Source organism: Perca flavescens, chromosome 10 (genome assembly GCF_004354835.1).
Source record: "Perca flavescens isolate YP-PL-M2 chromosome 10, PFLA_1.0, whole genome shotgun sequence".
Lineage (NCBI taxonomy): Eukaryota > Metazoa > Chordata > Actinopteri > Perciformes > Percidae > Perca > Perca flavescens.
In genome coordinates, this window is record NC_041340.1 from 35,353,968 (window position 1) to 35,371,467 (window position 17,500).

Genomic DNA, 17,500 nt, shown 5'->3' on the forward strand with positions numbered 1-17,500 from the left:
CAAACACCCACTAGTGCCAGTAACTCCCTAAAAGACACTGCTGCACAGTTTTCAAGTTTGACCCTGGGCATCACAATTAGGAGATATTCCATTACATAGAAAGGCGGTTGACCTTTTTTTAAATCAATTGCTTGACGTTTTGGGGAAATAACCTTGTTCGCATTCTTGTGGACAGATAAGAAGATCAATACAGCAGTCAGAAAAGACTTGAGTGCGTTCTTTGTTCTTTTCTCAAAGAAAAGCTTAATTCCAAGTCTTCCAGAGTCGCAGCCAAAGCTGATTCGAAAGACTGCTGTTCCCAGCAGCAGCAGCCATAAGCCCGCCCACCGACTCTATACACAATGTGATTGGCCCCGGCCAGAGTTTGGTTTTCCCAGCTCGCAAGCCAACAGAGAGTTGCTAGACTGACCCTGGCTGAAAATTACATTTGCTGCCGCTAGGGTGGTCTAGATTTCTAGGCTACCTCTAAGGCTGACTAATTAACATGCTATATGTTGTTTGTTCAATTTGTGCAAAGACCTTTGGAAAGAGTCAAGTAAGCTGTCGTCTGGCTCAACGGATGTACAGTGCTGGGATAAAGCCTGACATCACGCCGGATGGCCCTCCCCTAACGCTATCTCTTTTACAAGGGGCAAGTTCAATCTCAAAATGGCGTGCACCGTTTTGCTACTGGTTACATGTTTCCTCAGAACGGTGTGCAACAGGTTTGGAGTTATGCTTTCTCTCATTTGGTGGACGTGTCTCTCGTTGATTGGCTGTGTCACAGGTGATAACCAATCAGCAGAGACGTGAAACTTGTAAACTTGTGGTAATAAAAAGGCAAATAGCTTGCACTCACAACATGGTGTTCAACGCACCCCCGTTTCAGTTTAAAACATGTTGCTGCGTTTTGTCGGGGCTGAACGTGGCTCAGGTCACCGTTGCTGCATCCGGGGCTTAGCACAGCCCAGGATGAATGTGATTGGTTTAAAGATATGCAAACAAGCCAGGGCGTTTTTTTCCCCTATCCCAGAATACTTGTCCCCGACGGGCAATTGGTTTTCCAGCGTTGAGCAATGCCATAAAGACATACAAGACAATAAAATACAAAAAGTCTACATAATCTACTGTAAAGTAATAAAGTACTGAATGTTGTGGGCTCGGGGGAAACAACGGTGGTCCCAGATTGACCTTCCCAATGTACACATACAATAGATAAGCGGTGAAGCCAGACCATACTTCAGTGCCGACACAGCGCAGTGGAGATAGATTTAGCTTTATATTTAGTGTTACAAATAATTGTGAGAGTTCTCATCTAAAGGCTCATTTATGTTCAATGTTCGATGCGTATACGGACAGAGCCTTTTGTCTGTACTCTGAGTTCATGAGTACTCAGCAGAAATCCTGGAAGCAATGTTGCCAATAGTTCAAGCGAGATGCGACAAACAGATTTAAAAACTTTTTGAGGAGAGGCCTGGCCTGGTGGTCAGAAATTGAAAACATACTTTGCTCAGGAACAGGGAAAATCAGTTATTACAGAACAGCTAGTCGGAGATTGGACAAGAATTAAATGTGAGTTAGACCGTAGGGAAGAAAAAGTGAGGTCAGTACGAGATTGATTTGTAATGTATTGCTTTAACATCCAGGCCAACATGAAGGACGCATGAAACTATGTGGGCAGTGACGTTTGAAATGGACATATCTATTTTCATACGTGAAGAGAGCATATATGAAGAGCAACACAAGAAAGTAAATAAGAAAGACAGGATCAGTTCTAGTTCTAGAACGTTCTAGTGGTCGTAAAGCAAACTTCTGAAACTTTGGTTGAACAGCAGCCATTGTGACCACAAGTGGCAAATATGAGATGATGATAAAGTGTAAGTGTAACCGTAGCACAAGTAGATAAGAGTCATACAAGTTTAATCTAAGATTTATTAACAGGGTACATTTTATCGCTAATGAATTTGATTGTCATTCTTAAGAGAAAGAATGTCTTATATCTTCTTACTCTTAAATCTACTATAATGATGATGACCGGACACAAACAGCAAATGTTAGTTTTAAAGTGCTCATATTATGCTCATTTTCAGGTTCATAATTGTATTTAGAGGTTGTACCAGAAATAGGTTTATATAGTTTCATTTAAAAACTATAAACTAAAAACACCATATTTTTGTTGTAATGCACATTGCTGCAGCTCCTTTTTCACCCTGTGTGTTGAGCTCTCTGTTTTAGCTACAGAGTGAGGCATCTCACTTTTGTTCAATCTTTGTTGGGAGTCACACATGCGCAGTAGGTAGGTAAGGACTACTAGCCAGTCAGAAGCAGAGTATGAGGACGTGCCCTGACAGTACCTAGGTAAGGACTACTAGCCAGTCAGAAGCAGAGTATGAGGGCGTGCCCTGACAGTACCTAGGTAAGGACTATTAGCCAGTCAGAAGCAGAGTATGAGGGCATGCCCTGACAGTACCTAGGTAAGGACTACTAGCCAGTCAGAAGCAGAGTATGAGGGCGTGCCCTGACAGTACCTAGGTAAGGACTACTAGCCAGTCAGAAGCAGAGTATGAGGGTGTGCCCTGACAGTACCTAGGTAAGGACTACTAGCCAGTCAGAAGCAGAGTATGAGGGTGTGCCCTGACAGTACCTAGGTAAGGGACTACTAGCCAGTCAGAAGCAGAGTATGAGGGTGTGCCCTGAGGTACCTAAGGACTACTAGCCAGTCAGAAGCAGAGTATGAGGGTGTGCCATGCTAGCAGCTAGGTGAGCATTATAACGTGTGTTCCAAAGTGACCACGTTTGTCTCTGAAGTAAAGGCTGGACTACAATAGAGCTGTTTGGAGCAGTTGGTGAACAGTGTTTTCTGTTGGAGATGATAAGTCCCTTTGGGGGGGGACTTTGGGCTTTTTCACTTTGTAAACCTTTAACATGCACAAAAAAGATATATAACACAATAAAGGAAAGGGAAAAAGCCAAAAAGCATAAGCACTTTTAAAAAACGATTACATTTCAACTTTGAAAATGTCCAGCACAATTTAAAGTGCTGGCAGTACAAGGGAAATTCCCCAAACCTGCGATATGTCCAAGACCACATCAAGGGTGACCACAAGACTTCTGTTGTATGTTGAGAAAATCCTTTATCCACAGCGACACAGGAAGACTAAAGCTTGCGGAAGACTAAAGCTTGCTGCTGTGAACAAATGTTTTTCCTAGCAAACAATATTTTGCAGTGTTGTGCCATGTTTAATGTGGTTTTGTTGAAAATGACCCACTGTCATAAAGCCCAGAATTTATTACACAAAGTCTTCGCTCAGACCAAGTTTTATTTAAAACACATTATTATGACATAATTTCACTCTCAATTGATATGTTTTTTTTTTTGTTCTTTCTCCTTGTTTTTTTAAATGTCTTTATTGCAGTACTTGTAAAACTGTCATTTACATATGTCAACAAAATCATTTTCTCTAAAATGGACATTAAACCTCAGAAGCAAACCTTTATGAATTACAAAATGAGAAATTAATGTAACTGCTAATAGTTTCCAAGAAACAGATTTACCGAATGAAAAAACACAACTCTTTCAAGATGAACTGATGTGATGGAACTTGAGTTTCAGCAGTTCTTTCCATAAAGCTGCCTCTTGGAACTGGCCCCTGGGACCTAATGTCCAAAGCAATCATTTCAAACCAGGAAAAGGCTTGTAAAAGGTCATCTGTAACACATTTGATATGGTTTCTGTTGAGGGTCTCATTCTGAAATCGGATGTAAACCAAATGAAACGCCTCCTCAAGGAAAAAAAGAAAGAAAGACGTGACGCCCAACTCAAGGAATCACATTTAACCTTTGACAGGCTGTTAATAACAGAGATGATTGTTTATGTTCATTCCTGTCAAGAGAATGCTCTTCGCATCGCTCTCTCTTAACACAGCTGTACTCTGATTTTAAAGGGGAAGTCAAGGAATTGTTGAGCGTTTGTGAAAGCATGTTATACTCAGGGAACTGATATAACAAAAGAGATGTAAAACACACTACATGATACATTTAAAGTGCTCATATTATGCTTTTTGGCTTTTTCACCCTTTCCTTTATAGTATTATATATCTTTTTTGTGCATGTTATAGGTGTATAAAGTGAAAAAACCCAAAGTCCCCCCCAAAGGGACTTACCATCTCCAACAGAAAACACTGTTCACCAACTGCTCCAAACAGCTCTATTGTAGTCCAGCCTTTACTTCAGAGACAAACGTGGTCACTTTGGAACACATGTTATAATGCTCACCTAGCTGCTAGCATGGCACACCCTCATACTCTGCTTCTGACTGGCTAGTAGTCCTTACCTAGGTACTGTCAGGGCACGCCCTCATACTCTGCTTCTGACTGGCTAGTAGTCCTTACCTAGCTACTGTCAGGGTACACCCTCATACTCTGTTTCTGACTGGCTAGTAGTCCTTACCTAGCTACTGTCAGGGCACGCCCTCATACTCTGCTTCTGACTGGCTAGTAGTCCTAGGTACCTGTAGGTGACTGGCTAGTAGTCCTTACCTTACTGTTAGGGCACGCCCTCATACTCTGCTTCTGACTGGCTAGTAGTCCTTACCTAGCTACTGTCAGGGCACGCCCTCATACTCTGCTTCTGACTGGCTAGTAGTCCTTACCTAGCTACTAAGCATGTGCGACTCCCAACAAAGATGGAACAGAAGTGAGATATCTCACTCTGTAGTTAAAACAGAGAGCTCAACACAGGGTGAAAAGAGGAGCTGCAGCAATGTGCAGTGAAACAAAAATATATCCTGAAAATTAGCATAATATGAGCACTTTAAAGGAAAAGTCAGCATGCCCTATAAACAGTAGAAATGACTGACAGTAAACTTTACAAGCACACTACTTAAAGGTGCCCTGTGGAGATTTCTTGTAGAAATTAGGTCTGTTCACATTCAGGTGTAACAGCCATTCTCCACTGGGCGCGTCTGTGCTGCCTTCTGGCTGCGTACCAGTTTTGTTCCATCCTTCGCCACACACCATACCACACCGGGAGCTTCTTGCCTGCCCGACTCGCACATTATATAGACTCTACAAGTACTTTACAGAACAATCACGTGTTTATTAAATTAGTATCTACCCCCTACTCTAAGCATTCCTGTAATTAAACTCCACGCCTTCTCTTTTCTGGCATTAAAAAGGATCTGGGATGTCTATTATGTCTTTCTACCTCCAAGATAGAAAATAGACCCGGTGCGTTTCGTTAGCGGAGCAGAGAGCTGCTTCACGTGTGCTTCTGGGACACGCTGTGTCGCAGCTGGTGGAATATCAAGCACTGACTTGAATGGCTGCGCTGCGGCGCCTCTGGAACGCAGCGCAGACCGTTAAGGGTGTTCTCACCTAGCTGGTTTAAAGCAGTTGTTCCAAAACCAGGAGCATTTTTTTTTTGGAAGCCTGGTTTATTTGGGCATACAGTATATGAACACAGCAATCGCACTTGGATGATAGACTGAACAAGCAGGACGAGATCGCCAAGGGTGGTCTTAGCTCGCTTCCAATCGATCCCTGGAGCGGTTCGTTTGCAGTGCGAATGCAATCAACCCAGTTTTTTCCGGCGAAAAAAGACAAGGGAAATCTGGCGTGAGGCGAACTATTTCTGTAAGATTTCTACATCAATCAATTAGACTTTTTTTTGTATAGCACTTTTCATACATATAAAATAATCCAAACAAAGCGATAAATGGCTTTGTATTCAATAAAACACTCAATAATAACTTTAGGTGACAGTAGGTAGCACCATCCATTGTATGTTCACATATTGTATGTCCTGTTTGTTTCCCGACAGGTCGTCTCGATGATGCAGGAGTAGCGTCCATCTTGTTTTCACATTACGACATAAAGCTCACGAACACAACAAAGTGGGAGGAACAACATCCCAACTCTGGAAATGGGAACATCCGAAGAGCACTGGCCTTGGCGGAGGTCTGCGCTCTCCCAGTGCCATTCTAATTTTCTGATTGTTTCACGGCGGTTCCGTTCTAAAGCACAAATCAACACACTCACACTTTCCGCACACCCACTGCCCAAAGGCTGACGCCCAGAAACGTCCTGAACGTCCACAGCCAAATAAGAAGACAATCAGAAAATAAAGGCGGAGGGCAGGATCTCTGAAGATACAGACACCACCACACACTTCTAGTGGGTCATAAGTGATGATTGAGAAGGATTACTTTTGTATCTTTTTGAGTCTATACACTTCTTTTTTTTGTATACACAGATATACTATATTGTTCAACATGTGAATATTATGTCAGCAACTATGAGACTGCATCACTAGCGACCAGAAATGACCCTAAATAACTCAAGACAAATGCTATAAAATAATATTTATTACAGGTTTACTCTCAACAAATAAGTAGTATACAATGCAATTTAAAACACAAGAGCCAATACTCACATTACATTTGAACTTAAACGTTAAATTAGTCTTGACTGGTTCACAAAGCTGCTCAGACCTTCCAGTACACATTTGCCTCTACATGTAGCTAAAAACAGGGGGACGATAGCATAAATACATATGATGAGTTACTGTATGAGTCACATACTGCGGGATCAGTTGATGTGAGGAGCGCCGATGGAAATATTTTGTCAGAACATTTATATGTTGCTTGAATCTTTTTTTAAATGCTTCAGGTTGAACCAACACCTTGACTGGTTTTTCAGCAAATATGGATTTGAAAGAGGACACATTTGCTCTTCACTTTGATATAGAGAACTCAGAATATGGAAGGTTTTCATCACCATACTAAAAAAAAAAAAAACAGATTCATCTTGTGCTTATATCATAAGTACATACTCTCACTACTGTCACTGTAAAATACTTTGATTCCTTTAGGTTTTAAGTTTTCTTACAATGAATTGTAATCTACAGTTTTTTTTTCATTCTCATGTCTGACTTTTTAAAGAGCTAGATATTGTGTAAAAAGTTTTTGTTTTGCGATTATGACAAAATGTGTCACAAGTACATGATTACTGAACACTTGCAGCTTTCTCAAGCTACAGGTGTACTAACTCTACAGTTATCATGAAATCTTAGGAACACATTTGTCTTCCTGTGCTGCAGCCCACATATTTCATTTCACTTCTTTAGCCCACACATTAGAGATCCTGAATTTTACCTGGATTATATTGAATAGAAACGACTATATATGTAAATCATTTCTATGACCATTCCAAAGTTGAAGAAACGTTACCCTCGCTAAAAACATTCCTCGAACAGCTTTTACAAGTAGTTTCCAGTCGCCAGATCATCTTTGTAATATGACCACACACTGATGAAGGAGAAATATTTGGAAAAAATAACCTCATGTTGGAAGATGAAACAAGCGTCTCATGTTTTTTTCCTTAAAAAAAGAAAATAGAGGCTAAATTGTAAGAGACAGGTTAAGATTTTATATACAGTGGAAACACGTACAACAAAATGAATACCGCAACAATAAAAGTACTAATAAATGATCTCTTCTGTGTAGCATGATGGGAATCATCTGGTATTTGTCAGTGTTCTCAGACAACAGCTGGCCTCCACATGACTTGAAACGGCGATGATTTCCAGATTGAAAAAAGATTCCGACTATTGGCCTTCCACATGACAGTGGGGCCCATTTTACTCTGGCATGATGTCACACATGAGCGTCGGGGAGCTCAGCAGTTGTATAAGTATATGTATATGTTGATTGTCAGACACTCAGCTTTTGATTGTGCTTATATGCAGAGGCACATTTGTGCATTTTATACATGAAAAAAATCTTTTAGAAAATAACTCAGGGTCACAGTTTCCCTCTATCTTTCCCTGTGAGGTATTAAAGCTTCAACATATAGTCTTATCAGAGCTGTTATTCATACATGAAGCACTACGGCTAGATATAATCGTAGTATTGTAATAAACATTTTTTATAAATGTATTGACAATGTTGGTCCACGGAGAGACTTTTAGTCCGCTGAACACAAGCCTCAGTGTCGCAGTATGAACAGATTCATGTAGGCTTGGTTCCATCCTAAGTGTTGGCAGTTAGTGTTACAGTTTGAACAGGTACAGTCCGGTTATTTCATTCATCAGTTTGGGTCCGTCCTTTTGTCAGTCCGCTGCGAGTCCTGAAGGAGTGACTTACCTCCTCCATTTTCCCCCTCCTTATTGGTCTGTTGGCAGTGGCAGCTATTCCTCCATGATGGGAGCTGATGGAAACATGGGTTTGGCAGAAGAGGTGTGTGTGTGTGTGTGTGTTTATGAAGAGCTTGTGTATTTCTGACTGGAGCGGGAGCTGGACCGGTCTAGTCCGTTCCCGTGACAGGAGCCCTTCCAGCGTCCTCCTGAACCTCGCTCATCCACGGGAGACGTTCTGTAGCACCAGCAGCACAGGCAAGACTGCAGGACACACACACACACACACACACACACACACACACACACACACACACACACACACACACACACACACACACACACACACACACACACACACACACACACACACACACACACACACACACACACACACACACACACACACACACACACACACACACACACACACACACACACACACACACACACACACACACACACACACACACACACACACAGCTTTTTATTGACTGCACTTTGTGTTCGCATTTTGTGTTCTCACAGATCATTTATTATTATTTTTACGGGTAGGATTAAATACACTTTTGCTTCTACTCTTTTTTTTCTGCCAATGTTAAGTTATATATAATATTGGTAATATTGTGTTTTTGTTGTTTTTGCTTTTTTACTTTTTTTTCAAAATGCACTTTCTAATAATATTATATTTCTAGTGCCAGTGTGTGCCCTCTTACCTGGAAGCAGTTTTTAAACTTCTGGCTAACAAAGTAGAGGGCAATCGGGTTGATGCAGGAGTTTAGGGAGGCCATGTTGATGCCGATGTAATCCATCACTAACAGGAAGCTGGCGGGGGAAAGGGCAAAGTTTACAGTAAGGACTACAGGAAGTCACAGAGCAGAGGACAATGGGCCCTCGTGACTTTTGCCGTGTATTTGTGTCGCCCACCTGAGCAGTTCACAGCGGTGGGGGTCATTTTGGTCGTAGATTGTTTTCTTCAGAATACGGCTGAGATGAAGGGGCAGCCAGCAGAGAGCGAAAATCAACACCAGGCAGAACACCGTCTTCGCTACTTCCCTCCGCTACACACACACACACACACACACACACACACACACACACACACACACACACACAAAAAACAAATATTGTTACAACTGAGTGCGTCTGTCTTTACCAGTCTTGTTGGTGGTTACATGGTTACAGTGGATCTGAATGAGTCACCGGCACCTATACCTGTTTCATGTGGTCGTTGAGTGCGATGCGCATGCCTTTTTTGCGACTGAGCATCTCGCAGGACATGAGTGTGTAGAAGATTGCTGTGCAGGCCAGTGGGAGGCAGAAATAGAAGCCAAACAACCACCAGTCTTTCACATCCTGGTAGAACTTGAAAAAGAAAAATGGGCAGTAAAAAAAGTGCTACACAACAAATACCGTGTCATGTAAGCTTCTTTGACTGACATTGATTGTACAAAGACTTCAAGTTGAAACTGATGCTGTGTATTATTTTGGTATTCTTCCCCCTGAAACACTTCAACATACCATGTCAGAGATTTTTAAATCTCTCTAACCCTAAAACAGCCTTACATTTCAATTCAACAAAAAAAGTCACTTTTCTGTTTTTATAATAATACTGGCAGTGAAATATGCTTCATTATCTATATTACAATTATATTCTGGTCATAAAAATCACTTAGTATTGACTTATTTTGCTAATGACATAAAGCTCTAGTGATGAAAAGACATTGCAGCTTTGTGCTTTATTTACCGTGTCATGCAGTTCAGACCCTTCTGGTTTAAATAAACTTGAAGTATCCACATACTGGAAATGTCTTTGGAATTTGTGTCTTGCTGTGCAGCTTTATGAACATACTGTGAATGTTATAAGTTCAGATGATTTGCATGCAGTGTATATGGCTTGTAATACATTTTTTGGAAGAACTAATTACTTGTTGGCAGAGCTAGAAAGAGCCTGTTTAAAGAGATACTTTGCCGATATTCAACCAACGTTGTATCATAATAGTGCTGGTAGCCAGGGGCGTAGCACCAGACTGCATAGGCAGTCCTGATGGGCCCCCATGTTCCTCAACACCCAGCCCTGAATTTTGATATAAGCTTCCCTTGTTTCAATCCAAAAAGGAGGCTGAGGGGTCTGTTGCTCCCTGTTGTGAGTTTCTGAAACTGAGGGCCATGTGTTTCACAATGTTAACATCTGCTTCTACTGAATCTGACATAACTATAATGTTGACATGATGTATCTACCGATGAGCTACCAAGCTACCAATGACACTGATTAGCCTATTATTGCTAATTATAGACATTATAGCCTATTAATTTAAAATTAAACATGTTTTAAATTAGGCTATTACAATGGTGTGTTATATGCAAACAGCATTGTTAGTGTAGTTTATTTATTCAGCCTTTACCTCAGATTACATGTATAACCAAATTATCATTTGAAAGTGTATGTTCTGCTCGTTATAAGGGTTGTCTCAGTTTGTTTTTAGCACTAACAGTCACGGAGATATTCAAGCAGTTTAGCACCATGGATTTCGTTTTCTAGTTAGTGCTCACCTTTCTTTGAAAAGAAGTCAGTTACCAATTGTTTCCCCTCATTTAGTTTTCTCTCCTCCTCCTGTCTTTCCTTTCTTTTTTGGTAGCATGATTTTGCTTTCTTTGAGAAAGACATTTCTACAGCAGAAGTTTGCGCTCCACCAGACGCTCAACTGAACTAGCTAATGTAAACAAAATGCGTGCAGATGGACTAAACCATTTGGCACATTAGCAAGGGGTGGGTGAGACCTTAGTCTTTTTTTGTATACAAAATGTAGTCAGTCAATCAACCAAGTTATTCAGCCAATACACTAACTTTACATTTCATCTGACATGCATTATGAAATTTAATTAGAAAATGAAAATATCCAGGTGAAATAAAATATATTACAGACTTTTCAAGGGCTCTCTCTTCCCTTGGGCCATGGTAATCAGTATCGGTTTTACCCCCAGTCCGACGCCTCTGCTGGTAGCATGTGCAAGTGCACTCACCTACTCAAAGGCCGGCTAAAAAAACCTCAAAGTGACGCATTTGACTTGGAATTTTTCTGCTGGCCTGTTACTTGAACAATAGTCTCACATTGCCAGACCTGGGGGGGTCTGACTAGTCCACACACCATTCTGGAGTGGGAGAAAAACGTGCTCTGGTTTATTGGCATTTCTTTAAACCAATCACTATCGTCTTGGACGCTGCTAAGCGCCGGACGGAGCAACGGCGCCTCTGCAAAAGAGCCTCGGGAAGGAACTTGTTTTGGTGGAACATGTGTACGTTCAAAAGGAGTTTTAGTCGTGCAACAGAAAACTCTGATTGGACAAATAGTCTAGCTAGCTGTCTGGAGAGATTTGGAGTTTAAAATTCCAACACAAAGAAAGCGCAAGGTATTGGACATCCGGCCAAAAAGAAGGACATCTGGCGGAGCAATCCCGGAAGTGGAACGTTGTGGATATAGACTATGTAGAACCAATTTCAAAAATGTGCCACTTTGCTGCATAAACAGCCACGTTTAATGAAAAGACCCTTTCCAGTGGTAAAATACATCTTTAAAGAAACATGCTATGCTGTTCAGGCGCTGTTTATACTTGAAATTAACATCAGGTGCAGGTTGAACAAAATCTAAAAGTTTTTCTTCTTCTAATTTAGCCTTAATAGAGAGCTCTAAATCAGTTTGAAGGATGTTTTGACCATATGTGTGTGGTAAAACAATGCATAATGCAATCCCATTATCCACCTGTTTGTGTTTATTATGTTGTTATAATGAAGTGGCTACCTTCATAAAGCTGCTCGTCTGTTCTGGATGCAGCAGACACACACGCAGCTTGTTGCCTCTGTACGGCATCTCCATCATGTCGAATGCCAGCGCCTCAGGGACTGCCAGCACCACGGCAACCAGCCAGATCAGAGTCACCTCCACTGCTTTCCACAGAGGGATCCCCATCCCCTTCACCCTGCTCCATGAGGTCACAGCGTGGTAGCTACACAAACACAGGTATACAGTATGCAATCTGTTACATTCCATTCTGTAAAAACTCTGAACAAAGTCTCTCTCATCTGTTTCAATTGGTATCATAAATTGTTACACTGTGTTCCTTTCTGAAGGTCTTATCTGTGTGAACCTACCTTGAACCAATCCTCCTTTCCTATGGAGCCTCTTTTTTATCTATCTACTCTCGCGTCATCTAAGGAAATGGAGCGATTGTTTGAAACTGTACGTGGTGGAATGTAACCAAGTACATTTACATTTTTTTCCAACAGCTTACACACATTTTCAAAACTATGTCTCCTTTTTTCAAAACTTTACACACAATTCCAAAAACTGCACACACAAAATGCTAAATGCCTCACATCTCATCTCATCAAGGTTTGAAGTATGTAAAGCTACTCAAGATGGGCTTCTCTCATTGGTCAATCAGGTGGTTGATCACATGATGAATAAGTGTGGCCCTGAACTCATCAGAGATGGCTCTCCTTTCTCTCCTCCTCCTCCTCCTCCTCCTCCTCCTCCTCCTCCTCCTCCTCCTCCTGCCCTTCCTCCTCTTGCTCTCTGTTCATTGTTGGCATCCATTGTTCCAAGCAGGTAATCTGACCTTTGACCTATGTCTATACTAAAGCAGTGATTGATTAGTGATCAGTTAAGCAATTAGTGTTTGCACATGTGAGGAGTGTGTGTGCCCTGGTAAATAAGTGAAGCATTTTGATTGGTTGTGTTTGGAAAAGGAAAGCAAGTCACCTTTCTGTTAGATTTTTGTGTCTTAGGTAGAGAAATGTGTGTAGTGTTTTTCATGCCACTTTCTACATCTACTATTCTTATCTAATCTCATAGTATCACAGCTGTAGTTACTTTACAAATTAAGAATTGTGTGTGTGTGTGTGTGTGTGTGTGTGTGTGTGTGTGTGTGTGTGTGTGTGTGTGTGTGTGTAAAGTCTACTTACCGGTCAATACTGAGGGCACACAAGCTGAGGACGGTGATTCCCACTGAAGCTTTCTGGATGAACGGCATCAACTTACAGACGTACACGCCAAACGGCCAGTCCTCGGCTATTAACTGCAGAGAAAATAATAATGCAGACAAGAGAGGGAAGACGTTTATAATGAGAGAAGTGTCCCCTGTGCACACAATGACAGACATCTTTGATGTTCATGTAGAGGTTCTGTCTTCCTCGTGTCTTCCATTATTACTGTGGCAGCTAGCCAATATCAAGTTCATCTCCCAGGGGTTATAAAATCAGTTCAGCATCAGGACAATGTCCTCAACAAATCAGGCTACACGTTTGATTGTTGTGGAGGGCTTTGCACTTGCCAGCCACTTATCAAAATCTGCAGTTATGTGGCTTACAACTCTAGGCTGTATATCCTTATCATACATTTACTCTCATCATGTCACAAATACCTGTAATGCAGGACCCCCGAGGCAAAGAAAATATGACTATTACTCAGATTGGCCTGGATAAAATGCAGCACAGCATTTTACTTAAAATGACTTAAAAGTGTGTTCAATCAGATTTTGGAAAAATAAAACGAGTTTCACATGTTGTTTTCTGCTTTGTTTTTTGGAATTCCTCACTGTCACACACAATTGTGGTAACCATAGCAGTTGGACATTTGGCAGTGACTGCATTTACATCCACGCCCCCTGGATGTTTTCACACCACACACACACACAGATATACACTCCTGGAAAAACCCCGCAGCTTTAGATTGCTTTAGATTAAAGTCATACTAAATTAGACACAGACCCAGCAAAATGTCTGAATTATTGAATCAAGATTTTATGTCATGCGCAAGACCTGCATCTTGTCATTTGATATTGAACGAACAATATTGAAAAAATCATTTGTTAATGGCTAGATTTAACTATGAAATGTTCCGATCATCAATTCCAAAAAGTCTTTGAACTACAGGCCAAGCAGAGATCATCTATCACGTATGATAAAACAGAAACATCACCAAACAGACAGACACAAAGGATAAATGTGGTCACCTTAAACACATTGATGGGAATGGCGATGATAATATAAAGCAGGTCCCCCAGAGCCAGGCTGCCGATCAGGACATTGGGTCCATTCCTCATACACTTGTTCTTATATATGATCCTGAGCAGCGTTGAGTTGCCGATGATCCCCACCACAAAGATCAGGCAGGACACGATGGTGTTCACATACTTGAAGGCGTGCTTGATCTCCGTAGGCTTAATGCACATGGGGGGGAAGAAGCCCCGCGGCTGTGGGGGCGGAAGCGGGACAGAGGCGTTGTTCTTGGACGGTTCTGAAGCTTGGGGGCTGCCCTGGGTGTCGCGGACCAACCTAGAGGCTCCGACCTGGGCGACCAGCAGGAGACACAGCAGAGCGGTGACAGCCCTCATCCTCACACTCACACTCACACAGCAGGATGTTTGCTCACTCAAGCAGTCTAAAAACACACCCTTAAAGGCACTCACACACACATGTTCACGCACATCCACACATCGGGTCTTGCTCCGGGCATGGCAGCGTGGGTCTGACTCCGTTTGTCCTGCAGAGAGAGGCGGAAAACCATCAGCATACAAACAGTTGCATGCATAAGTGACAAACACACACACACACCACACACACACACACACACACACACACACACACACACACCTCTCTTGTCTCATCTCAGGATGCTGCTCCTGCTCTAGCCCCCCTGCTAGGCAGACTCACTGGCTCCCTGTGTGGACCGGTTGTATTTGATTATATCCGTTGTGATGACCTACTGATCAGTGATCTTAAATGTGTTTTCTTTGATTTCTCTGTGAATTTTGTTGACCCCTTATGTATAAAAAGAAAACTGCTTTCCCGTGTCATTACTCAGAATATGGCTAATCAGTTTCCACAGCACTTTTTCTGCGATATTAATACTACTGGCAACGATGCAGAGCTTATATTTCAGTCTTTTAATGAGCTGTGCTCCACACTGCAGGACAAAGTGGCACCTGTAAAGGTTAGGACCAGGGTAGTCTATATCGACGCCGTTTCATTGACGGGCTTGTTCTGGTGCCGCCGGCGGTTCTGCCGGAAGTTCCTCACCTTCTGCTTTCTTTGTGTTGACATTCTAAACGCTGGTCGATTTGGGAAACATCCTCTGAGCTAGAACCGACAATCAAATTATATTTATCTTTTTTTTGGAGTAAAATTCTTATCACACACTCAACAGCCATTTAAATGACAGAGCTCGCCTCCCTACGTGCATGTGTTCCACCAAAACAAGTTTCTTCCCGAAGCTGTTTTGCAGAGGCACCGCACCTGTGTCTGGCGCTTAGCGCCGCCCCAGACGATTGTGATTGGTTTAAAGAAATGCCAATAAACCAGAGCACGTTTTTCTCCCATCCAGGAATGCTGTGTGGACTAGCCAGACCCTCCTCCGCAGCGCTGTGGAGGTCTGGCAATGCGAGACTAGGACTAGGGCTGCAACACTTGACAGATGATGTCTGTAACCTGAGACGGAAGTGTCCCAACTCAGAACATTTATGATGGAAAGCCACTGGGCTTGAGGTGCACCCCATGTATTTTAAAGATCTCTGTAATTCTATCAATGCACTAGTAAAGGAAGCCGGGACTGCTTAAAACGAAATCTTATGATTTTATTTGATACTATTATTATCATAGGTCCAGTATTCATCCTGACCAACTCTAGCCCTTCTCTATCTCCTTCGGTTCTAGACTCTTTTCAACCCATCAGTTTACAAGATATGATGGATTTGATTCCGAAAATGGAGCTACTCTATCTTTTAGCCTCTTAATGTATTACAGTCTTCTCTATTTTTCAAATGCATTGCCAATTATTGGCCCTGCCCCTGCTGTTTCAGTTATTGTAAATTCGTCCTTGTTTGGTTGGTATATGTTGGTATATGCCTACCTTTAAGCCAAGAACTTGTGATTATCCTGATAACAAACAAAGGGTAGATTTTCGGAGAAATAAAATATAATACGACTTTGAATTTGGTTTAATAATGCAACATTTGTATCATGAAGTATATCTATATTTATTAATATTTTGCACTTGATTTGTTTAACCGTTACTGTGATAAAGTAGATAAAGTGGACATTAGGCTTTCAGTACAACAAAGTAAAAAAATGTTCAAAGAATTTGTTCACCATAAACTAATCCCCCAAATAGCTGTCAATATCCAACAAAAATGATGAGATGAACACCTTCCCCATCGTGTGGACAACAGGAGGGATGCCGGCTGACCGTTGAATACTGCACATTCTGCAAGGCGCTGGAGATGATGTATTGCAAATTTCGTATAATTTCCTCTGGCTTAGTCTTTTATCAAGTATGAGAAACTTGGACCAGATTGGACTATGTACATTTTAGGTACAACAACTTCCTGTTGCAGGGGGAAACGCACAAAATGTCCACCAGCGCCACGGCAAAATTGTTCCAAGAAAATTAAAATTTTAACAACTTTTCATCAGGTTTAGATTTAGATAGGGATACATGTACATAGTGCATACATGTATACAGTGTATGTTGACAATGAGAACATTTTTGTGCAACAATAGAAGAGAGCAGTAAAACATTAAACGACGAATGGAATAGTGGTAACTGTTGTTGTTTGTGTGTGTGTGTGTGTGTGTGTGTGTGTGTGTGTGTGGGGGGGGGATAGAGATACTTTCTTTCTCTCACAGAGGGCCCTAGCTGGGCTCTGAGCATCTCAATAATCATGTGATGCCCTTGGGCATCTCTCGAAATAAATGGGCTGGTTTATGATCGCGGCAATATCTTTAGAGACATGCTTTCAGGGTGCAGACACACACACACACACACACACACACACACACACACACACACACACACACACACACATACAAACACACACCACCACCACACACACTCATATTTGTGACTCACTCACTTGCACATTTGCAAACAAAGACACCAAAGACACCAAAAACACCAAAAACAATGACAACCTCTTAAACCTCCCCACCACTCACACCATCACCATTACCTTGACCACACACGCACACACACACACACACACACACACACACACACACACACACACACACACACACACACACACACACACACACACACACACACAAAGTCACATGGATGAACTCACACACATATGACACAAACTGGCATTCATAGCTGCATTTGGCTAAAAAAAGGCTTGTTCTGTTCACACACACACACACACAAACACACACACACATGCACACACACACGCACACACATAAAGTCACATGGATGAACTCACACACATATCACAAGAAATCAGTTCAGAAATTTTTCCTGAAATTAATAATTATAATCTGAATAACGACCTTGTGTTGTATAACATGGTACCTCATTAGGACATGTCAGTGCAGGCCTGTCTGATCTAA

The 17,500-nt window shown here is 41.8% G+C and overlaps 1 protein-coding gene and 1 long non-coding RNA gene across 3 annotated transcripts in view; one reads left to right on the plus strand and one right to left on the minus strand.

Annotated features, from left to right (window-relative positions):
* LOC114562948 (endothelin receptor type B) overlaps positions 1-17,500 on the minus strand; it is a 22,910-nt gene that overhangs the window by 1,480 nt on the left and 3,930 nt on the right. The window contains exons 2-8 of one of the 2 annotated variants that reach the window (XM_028589664.1): positions 14,125-14,654; positions 13,076-13,188; positions 11,913-12,117; positions 9,328-9,477; positions 9,040-9,173; positions 8,829-8,937; positions 8,216-8,376 (exon numbers count right to left, since the gene is read on the minus strand). In XM_028589664.1, coding sequence (XP_028445465.1) covers positions 8,236-8,376; positions 8,829-8,937; positions 9,040-9,173; positions 9,328-9,477; positions 11,913-12,117; positions 13,076-13,188; positions 14,125-14,505 — 1,233 coding nt within the window. In that variant the 5' untranslated portion in view covers positions 14,506-14,654 and the 3' untranslated portion in view covers positions 8,216-8,235. Of the gene's footprint in view, positions 1-6,328; positions 8,377-8,828; positions 8,938-9,039; positions 9,174-9,327; positions 9,478-11,912; positions 12,118-13,075; positions 13,189-14,124; positions 14,655-17,500 lie in introns of those variants that run through there. The other variant, XM_028589663.1, reaches the window with a different exon arrangement.
* LOC114562949 (uncharacterized) lies at positions 11,553-13,677 on the plus strand. The gene is made up of 2 exons (XR_003693557.1): positions 11,553-12,131; positions 13,067-13,677. It is a non-coding gene; the product is annotated as an uncharacterized LOC114562949 (long non-coding RNA).